At 46.9% G+C, this 8,983-nt stretch overlaps 1 protein-coding gene across 1 annotated transcript; it reads left to right on the top strand.

The window, feature by feature from the left end:
* Positions 1-344: 344 nt before the first annotated feature.
* Positions 345-8,092, top strand: LOC136760009 (uncharacterized). The gene is made up of 11 exons (XM_066715225.1): positions 345-596; positions 1,910-2,061; positions 2,269-3,762; positions 3,942-4,034; positions 4,644-4,748; positions 5,349-5,458; positions 5,831-6,025; positions 6,200-6,362; positions 6,521-6,686; positions 7,058-7,152; positions 7,400-8,092. Exons 2-11 carry the CDS (start codon positions 1,911-1,913, stop codon positions 7,498-7,500), a joined length of 2,673 nt encoding a protein of 890 aa, XP_066571322.1. The 5' UTR covers positions 345-596; position 1,910; the 3' UTR covers positions 7,501-8,092.
* The last annotated feature ends 891 nt before the right edge of the window (positions 8,093-8,983 follow it).

Here is an 8,983-nt window from a genome sequence, read left to right as displayed (position 1 = left end):
TTTTTAAGTAAAATTATGTAATTGTCCATTTACTGGTAAAATGGCAGGATGATGAGAATAATAATAATACAATATCCAGTTCAATAGCAAATGGAAATTATAAATAGCTAAAAGAAAATATTATGTTAGCTTCTAAACAATGTATCTCCTTATGCAAAATATTGTATTGTCCACACAATACAACTGGGCTGGTTGCAGGGCGTCGCTAGACCGTATTTAGGGTGGTTTCAGCCCCCCCGTATTTTCTCCCCCCCCCCCCCCCCACCTCCTTAAAAATAATACGATTATGAAGTAACAGCGCAATCAAAAAGTCCGACAAAACACCCCACCCCGATCCTGGACACCGTTTCGAAACCCCCTATAACCCTGGGATGAATAGGATGAATGTGTACAGTTGTGCGATTCTGACAGCTCTAGCGCAGTTACCTTTGAGCAGCTGCGGGCCACAGCATTTCCTCATATGACGAGTATAAATACCGGGACGAGAGGGCACTTGAGCATCACCCAAAGAACAAGCACAGAGGAGCTGGACACATCATCACACCGAGGAGGACAAAACTAAAACTTTGCAAAACACTCCACACCTACTACCACAGGTAAGTACATTTTGTTTTAAATTAATTTCGAGACTTTTTACTTTTATGTGATTTAAAGACTGGATTTGCATTATTATTATTATTATTATTATTATTATTATTATTATTATTATTATTATTATTATTATTATTATTGTATTATTTGTCTGTCTCACAACCCCCAATACAAATACTAATTATTCACAGGACATAAATTCTTGTTTTGTTCGCTTCTTCTGTTGCTGCAATTTTCGATCGTTGTTTTTAAGGATACGGTTTTGATTGATACCAGGTTTTATCTTAATATTATTTCATAATAATAATAATAATAATAATAATAATAATAATAATAATAATAGTGAATCCAACATGATCAAGTGTTATGTTAAAATCAAAACACAACAACCGGTTTTGTTTAAGGTATTATTGTATTATTTAAGGTACTATCGTTTTAACAATTACACGTTATATTAAAAGTATGCGTAAAACGGTGTTATAAAAGTTAAAGGGATAGTTTTAAAGAACTTTCAGAATGATTTTTTTTTATTTTGCCATATTAAGAAGTTAGTCCCATTTAAATCCCCATCTGTGTAACAGGGTCACTTAATTTCTAGTTTCACTGGTTAAAAAAAGCAGGCATGTGAAATATTTGGATTTAAAATGAGAAGTGACATTAAAAGAAAATACTTTACAACTTCCTACTTGCGCCTGTTAAAGATTCATCAGCTGCAGCAGTTCGCAGTCTTGCTGTGTTCTGCAGGTATTTCGCTGCTGCACTGAGACTGCGCAGTATCGCCGCAGCCCGTTACCCGCCGGAGTCAAACCGGTCTCACACCTCTGCCGTTATCTGTCACCGCGGGAGGAAGCGCCGCCGGTGCATCTCCGTGTTAACAAGTTCAACTGTGCTGTATTAGTTACAAAAAGCATCGATATGGGGTGCATTCTTTATGCCACAGTATTTACAATCGTTACTATTGTATTATTATTGGTATTAATATCACTACTGATACTAGCAATCGTGCTGGTGGCGGGGAGAAGCAAAATACGCAGTATAGAATTAGAAATGAACATAAACATAACCTAATTTAATAAGTGAGTTAATATCACCATTAAAAAAAAATGCTTTAGCACATAATTGAAAAAGCGCACTTGGCACTATATGAACAGCTATGGGGTTAAGGAGTATCACACACTGATAGTTAAAGTTAATAGTCTCTCTCTCCCTCTCTCTCTCCCTCTCCCTCCCTCTCTCACCCTCTCCCTCCCTCTCTCCCTCCTTCTCCCTCTCCCTCTCCCTCTCTCTCCCTTCTTCTCCCTCTCTCTCTCCCTCTCAGGATGGCGCAGGGATTCGCCTCAGTGTTCTACAGCGAGCCAGCGGTGCTGGGTCTTCTTGCCAACGTCTTCAGCGCCTTCTACGTCGCGCTGCAGAATTTTGCGCGCGTTGCCACCGACAGACAAGCGCTGGGCCTTGAGAACATGCTGGCGGGTGAGGACGGACTTGCTTTATGCGTTTACAGTGTTTGAGCAAAACGCGTCAGCTAGCAGAGCATAAGATCATAAAATCCAGCAATTTGGGAACCACTGCTGTAAACATGACCTTATGTATACCTAGACAGAATCCAGAAATAGTAAAGCAGTGTGGGGTGCAGCTGTGCCTGACAGGTGTGTGCATGTCCGTGTCTGTGTATTGCAGGAGTGCACCTCATCTTGATCGGGGGCATTGTGCAACTAGTGGCCGGGCTGCTCACCTTCCGCAAGTATGACCACCTGGCCGGGACTACATTCGTGGCCTTTGCAGCACTGTGGGGCAGCTACGGGGCGACGCGGATCGTGCTGGGGAGTTCAGAGCCGTGGAACCTCACCCTCCCTGGCAATGGCAGTGTGCCCCTCCCCAGCAACAGCACGCACCCACCTGTAGAGGAGTCCGCGTTGGCGGGGCTGGTGGCTTACATCAGCGTGGCGTTCATTGTGTCCTTCTGCTCCGCCACGGCCAACTATATCATGCCCTTCGTATTTGGTGCCATCACCATCACGCTTGTTTTTGAGGCAGTGGGGCTGTTTGCCACCTGGTCGCTGGTGGTGTCGGGCATCACTCAGATGGTCATTGTGTGCTGCGGCTTCTACGGGGCGGCGGCCCTGCTGCTGAAGGGGCTGTACCAGCGCCATGTGCTGCCTGGCTTCGGCAACGCGCTGTTCGACGTGCTGCTGCTGGGCGCCAAGATCAAGCCCGCGCAGCGCAAGCAGGCAGGCCGTGGCACTGAGGAGGAGGAGAAGAAGAAGAACAGCACGTATGCTGAGCCCCTGGCACTGGGCAACATGAGTGACACGGTGTCCGCTGCCATCCTGGCCTTCTACTGCTTCGGCTACCCACGCTCCTTCCAGGTGGGAGTCCTCTGGGTGACCATCAACTCGGCAGCTCAGCTCCTGGCCAGCTACTACGCCTGCATGCGCCTGGACATCTTCCACGCCACCAAGTTTGGTCTGCACTGCGGCTACTGGCTGGTGCAGAGCTGGGAGGAGTTCGTGGCCTCAGTGGTGCTAGTCAGCAACGGGAGGGAGGAGCTCAGCGAGGCACGGGCGGCCATGCTGGGTGGATGGCTGTTCCTGGCATCTGCCCTGCTGCTGTGCCTGTTCTCCCTGTGCCGCAACCGCCTAGAGCTCCTGCACAATGCCGCCTTTGCCCTGCTCACGATTTCCACGCTGCCCCAGATCCGTGGCCAGGCACACTACACGTTCTTCGGGGTGGCCTGCGTGCTGTATGCCGTGCTCAGCCTGGGCATCTCCTTCATCAGCCTGGTCAACTCCATCGCAGAGAAGGCCTTGATCCCACTGGGTACCCGACTGGTCAGTGCGGTACAGTTGCAGGAGGTGTTGTTCGGCCTGAAGCGCTGCTTCACCCCCTATGCCATGCCACTGCCCGCCGCCTGTGAACCCCGAGACCTGCGGTCCCAGCTGCCGGATGCCCTGTTCTTCCTGTGTAATGGCCTTGCTGCACTCTCTGCCATCCAGATCTCTGGCTCCTTCCCTCTGCGCTACTACCTGTCCGTGCCCTGGGTGCTGATTCCTGGCACAGTGCTCCAGCTCTACGTGGCCCGGCTGCAGGTTCGAGGAGGCCGCCGGTTCGGGCCCACACTGCCGTTCTGCTACGCCGCCATCTGGGCCGCCTGGACCTGGCTGCGGTTTGCAGGTAAGGCTTGTGTGTCCCTCTAGCAGCTGCCCATCCCTCTACCATGTCTTGCTTGCATAGAGTTTAAGAAAAACAAAATGGTTTATAATCTGAGCATTACTTGTGGAGAGAGGAGACGTGCGTTGGTGATGCTACCTTGTGATGCCCATTCTGTCTCTTCCTCCCTCCTCCTCTTCCAGGCCCCACCATGAGCATTCCCGAGCCCTCTCTGCATGCCTTCACCACTGGCGCTACGGCCTTTCTCGTTATCAACAGCTTCATCATCGTCATGGGTAAGTGGCAGTTGTGCCCTTAACAGGCAAATTTATTTACATGTCCAATGGCGAGGTACAATTTCTGCCGTATATTTTCAACACATAAAATGAATGTAGGGATTAAAGCAGGGATTCCTAGACCGGTCCTGGTGGAACCCCTGTCCTCTTGGTTTTTGTTCCAACCGACCTCTTTATTACATAATTGAGCCTTATATTGTATTGTCAGCTCAATTAAGGATTCAAGTAAGCAATTAAGGTGTCAGTTGGTACACAAACCAGCAGGACAGCAGGTCCTCCAGGATTGGTTTGGGAATCCATGGATTACAGGATAAATCAATATTTGAAATATATTCCACATATTCTAAATAAACAAAAAAGGGGCAATTTTGGCATAAGATAAAGATAGGGATCACACATCACCTACTACATATTAAAATGTATGTTTGTTCCATGAGGGTTTTATCTAAATCTTTATGTTTGGCATTGTGACTCCTCACTGTAGAATATACTGTGATAGAAACCCAGGCCATTGAAATGTAATGTTTTGGTTATTTCCCAGCATGTTGTTCATATCACAGTCCCCGCAACAAGTTGTGTAACAGTGATTGTCCTCCCCACCCCCCACAGCTGGCTACTTCAGTGTGGTGATGCTGGTCCTGACAGCCATGATGGAGGTGCTCATTGTTTGCTTCCTGTTGTTCACGCTGAACAAACTCCCACTTCCTCTTGAAGGTCAGTTACAGGAAAACACTTGCATTTCGCCATGTTAACAATTACACCTCCGCTCCAAACCCCAACTGCCACATACAGGCACACACACACACACGACCCTCAGTTTGGACAGAGCAGTCGGTGAAAGATGTGCAAGTCCTCCATCACTCTTCTGGCTGAGGTCGAACTGCAATACAATTGGTCATGGTCATGCAGTCATTCAGACGTGGTTGATTACTCAGGAGTAGGTGCAATTTTGAAAAGTTGTAATAAGAATGAAAAATTGCACTTAAATAAGCTACAGTCTGTAATTATCAGACACCCTGTGAAAAAGTCCAGTGCGCACACACACACACACAGCACTGATGCAAGAGCCGTAATGTGGACAGAACAGTTGGTGAAAAATATGCAAGTCCTCCCTGCGGTGCGTTAGGGTGCAGACATCATTGCTCAGTGGAAATAAAACAATCCTGCATTACTGATTGCTACAGAGACACTACTCTGCTGCGACAGATCTTGTGAGTGTCTGCGGGGGCCACGGTATAAATATATAAAAATATAAATAAAGGAGTGGGGCAGTGAATACATCTCTCTTCTCACGCTCCTTCTTCCCTCTCTCAGAAGTGTTCCTGGCCCTCTTCACTGTGCTGTGTCTCTATGGCGCCACTGCTTCCTTCGCCAACTACCTGTTCGAAAAGAACCTAATTCCCATGGGGCCGCAGCTGATGAAGGTATGGAGACAGAAAACTGGCAGACGTGGAGTATAGTCTGACCCTTATTTTGGGAGAGACAGAAAGAAGGAAAGATATAAAAATAATAAAATAAAACAGAAGTCAGTTCAGGTTAATTCATTATCATGGTCTCTGTGAACCATAGGGAAGAAACTCTTACTACCATGCCAGGTTAAAATAAAGAAATTACAGTGAATGTGTAAAGAGTCACCCTTTCCCTGCCAGACACTAGCCTATTGACTCTATGTGTAAGTTAGCTGAAATATTGTCTGCGAATCACGGATGCTGCAGCATTTTGGAGTTAGGTGTTTTGGTTACGTTTCCAGCCTGGCTGCTTTGTGACCAGACTGTTTTGTGGTGTTGTCCTTCCAGTCTGGGCGGAACAAGAAGTCTGAGACAGATGCCCTGCCCTGCCCCTGCCCCACTTCCCAGAAGACCAGTGGGCTGCTGACCATTGCGCACATTCTGGAGTCCGGGGGTGTGTGCGGGGTGCCATCTGACACTGTGTACACACTGGCCGCCTCCTGCAAGCACCCAGCCGCCATTGAGCGCATCTACAACATCAAGGTGAGTAAGCTGCCCGACCCCTGTCCTCATCCAAGAAGCAAAACGGTTACTTCTGTTTTAGCCTGAGATAAATTAGTGGAAGAGAATAAGTTAAAACAAAACAAAAACAGAATGCTCAGTGTTCTCTGAAATTCTAGCACATTTCCGGTCCTGATTGGTTGTTTTGTCTGGTAGGACCGTCCCATGGAGAAGCCAATCTGCCTGACAATCGGTAGCCTGGAGCAGCTGGAGGATGTGAACCCACCCTTCAGCCCGCTGCTGTGGGAGTTCATGAGGAATGTCTACCCAGGGGGCATCGGCTGCATTGTCAGGAAGGGAGAGTGGCTGAAGAAACTAGGTGAGTCTGTCACTGCTGGGCAGAGTAGCACAGCACAGCAACAGAGCACTACAGTAATCAGTCACAGTGCTGCAGTATGGCAGCAACCCAGCACAACCCAGCTCTAGATCTCTGGCTGCCAGATCAGGGCTGAAACTCTCTCTCTCCCTCGTCTGCAGGGGTGGGCCCAGCCTATGACTACGTAGGCACCAAGGACAGCATCATGATCCGCATCTCGGACCTGACTGTTACCACGCACCTGCTCAGCATGACCGGGCCCCTGGCCATCACCTCTGCCAACCCCAGTGGGGAGCCAGACAGCACACACCATGACATGGTCATCACGTGAGTGCACTCAACCTCACTTACAACACCCTCCCTAACCCCTATCACCACTTAACCCCCAACCCCCCTTCACCTTCCCTATACCCCATCTCTGATCCCTACCCCACCACCTCCTGTTACCACCCTGCCTTCCCCTGCACACCCCATTCCTTCTCATTAACTCCACCTCGACAGATGTCCCCAGATCTTGTCCCACCCAAGTAACTGATTAATTACTGGCCTCCCTGCTTTAGCTAAAAAGACAGGTGAGCACCCAGTGATACAGGCCTACTGTGCAATCACACAGGTGTTTGATATCCTGGAGAGTGCCCCCTTGCATTACTGGTTTTGCGTGCTGTACTTGATGGCCAGGTGTGTCTCTTGTCTCACAGGCGTCTGGGACACAAGGTGGACGGCGTGTTGTGCGATGGTGACTCCACTGAGCTGGTCTCCTCCACAGTGGTCATCTGTACCAAAATTGACGAAGGTGAGGGGGCCTCGTCTACCTTTCCTTCTGTTAGCTTTCCACTCATCTTTCCTCCTGTTTCCCCTTCTCTACTCTTCTCCTCACTCCCCCTTTTTCTCTCTCTACTCAAAACCCGTGTGGTATGTGTGTGTGTCAGTGTATTCTAGAAAGTAAAGCAAAGGGGGGAAAAAATGAAAATTAACCTTGAACTGACTGCAATGTCTTTCCTCTATCTTTCTTTCTCTCCCTTTATTTTTACTTGTCACAGGGAAACTGTCATTCCTGAGAGAAGGGGCAGTGCCCAAAGCCAAAGTCCTGCAGATATTCGAGCGTGTCCAAAACAAGATGGCCATCGTTGATGCAGCATAAAGAACAGATCCACCTTTCTGCCTCTAAACCTCACAGCCTTTCTGGGGCTCACATGGCAGAGCAGAACACAACAAAAAAACCTACAAAATATAACATGAACTACAGTAATTCACCTTTATATGCTGGAAGACTGAGAACGAATACTTGCGGACAAATGCATTTTAAAAGAACAATAACGTTTTTCTTTTTCTTGTGGAGGTGATACGGGTTGGTAATGGCAGAAATGACTCCAGTGGTATAGTCATATTTCAGCTTGTATATTTCAGTGCAGTTGTCAACACTCATATCTATGACTACAAGGAGAGAAAAAAAAGTTAATATTTGTATTTATTTAAATGAACCTTAATGTATACACTAGGAGTATCTTTTGAGAAAATACTCTGAAACACATTGTAAATATTTAGTTTGTGTATATATGTATTTGTACAGCTTACTCACATTTTTGCTGTGGTGCAATAATTTGTTTTTTAATAAGGATTGTGATATCTAAGTGGTACATGCTGTGACATGCAGAATGTCTGCTTAAAGGATACAGAAAGTGGCAACCAAAATGGCAACAATTTGTACATAATAAATAAATATGCATTTGAAATTATAGTGTGGGTTACAATTTGTCTAGGAAGATGAATCTAACAAGCTGTGCTTAATTATTAAACAGGTTTTGAATTTGTACTGGTTCAACATTTCTCTCTCCTTTCCTCATGAAAAGAATCTGCACAAAAAAAGAAGTAGATTCGAGTTTTTTTCCTCTGGTGTTGAAATGCCAGTTACAGAAGAGCAAAGCCAAGTCATGTCCTCCTCACATCCTTCCTCTTCTTCCCCTCTGAAGTTCACAAGCACTGCAGGGCTTTCTGCTGGGAGCTCATTGCATTTCTTCACCTGGTCCTGTTGTGCCGATTCGGCCTGCCTATTGGACTTGGCCTGGAAACCAAGTGTGTGGTTTCGGCTCGGTTACAAGTTTGCAGAAGTGCAGGCTGCTGTTGTGCATGGAGAATGAACTGTAGTTACACTGCCCAAGAGGAGGAGCATTGCAGGGGCACAGACACTCTTCTTGTATCTCTCCCGTGGGCTCCGATTTCTTGTATTATTGTGTGCTGTGCGAATCCTTGCATAAGATCCAGCAGGTCCTTGTGGGAGAAACTAGATGGGCACTATCGATTCTAAAATATGTTAACGTGGGGGGGGGTTTGCATGAGATTTCCCTGCTTCCCTGCTTGGCCGATCCTAACAGTGTTTAGCAATGCAAGGGGCCTAATCAGGCAATTTTTGTTCTGACTAGCACAGGGGCCAAGTGTCCTGCATCACCCTGAAAATACAGATCAGCGCAGATAGTCCTAGCAAATGCAGATTATGGACATGCTGTAAATGGGATAGAGAAATCTTGATCATGCAAATTTTGAGTTTTAAGGGCTGCATCTAAACAGCATCACTATGGCAGACAATATGTGTGTGTGTATTATTGTGCATATATATATATACATAC

Source organism: Amia ocellicauda, chromosome 10, assembly GCF_036373705.1.
Source record: "Amia ocellicauda isolate fAmiCal2 chromosome 10, fAmiCal2.hap1, whole genome shotgun sequence".
NCBI lineage: Eukaryota > Metazoa > Chordata > Actinopteri > Amiiformes > Amiidae > Amia > Amia ocellicauda.
This window is presented reverse-complemented; position numbering and strand designations above follow the sequence as displayed.

Excerpts from the sequence above, each read along its gene's own strand:
- LOC136760009 (XM_066715225.1), top strand. The coding sequence starts at position 1,911 with ATGGCGCAGGGATTCGCCTCAGTGTTCTACAGCGAGCCAGCGGTGCTG. Across the intron at positions 2,062-2,268 it reads CCTTGAGAACATGCTGGCGG|GAGTGCACCTCATCTTGATC; the intron begins GTGAGGACGGAC and ends TGTGTATTGCAG. Across the intron at positions 6,687-7,057 it reads CACCATGACATGGTCATCAC|GCGTCTGGGACACAAGGTGG; the intron begins GTGAGTGCACTC and ends CTTGTCTCACAG.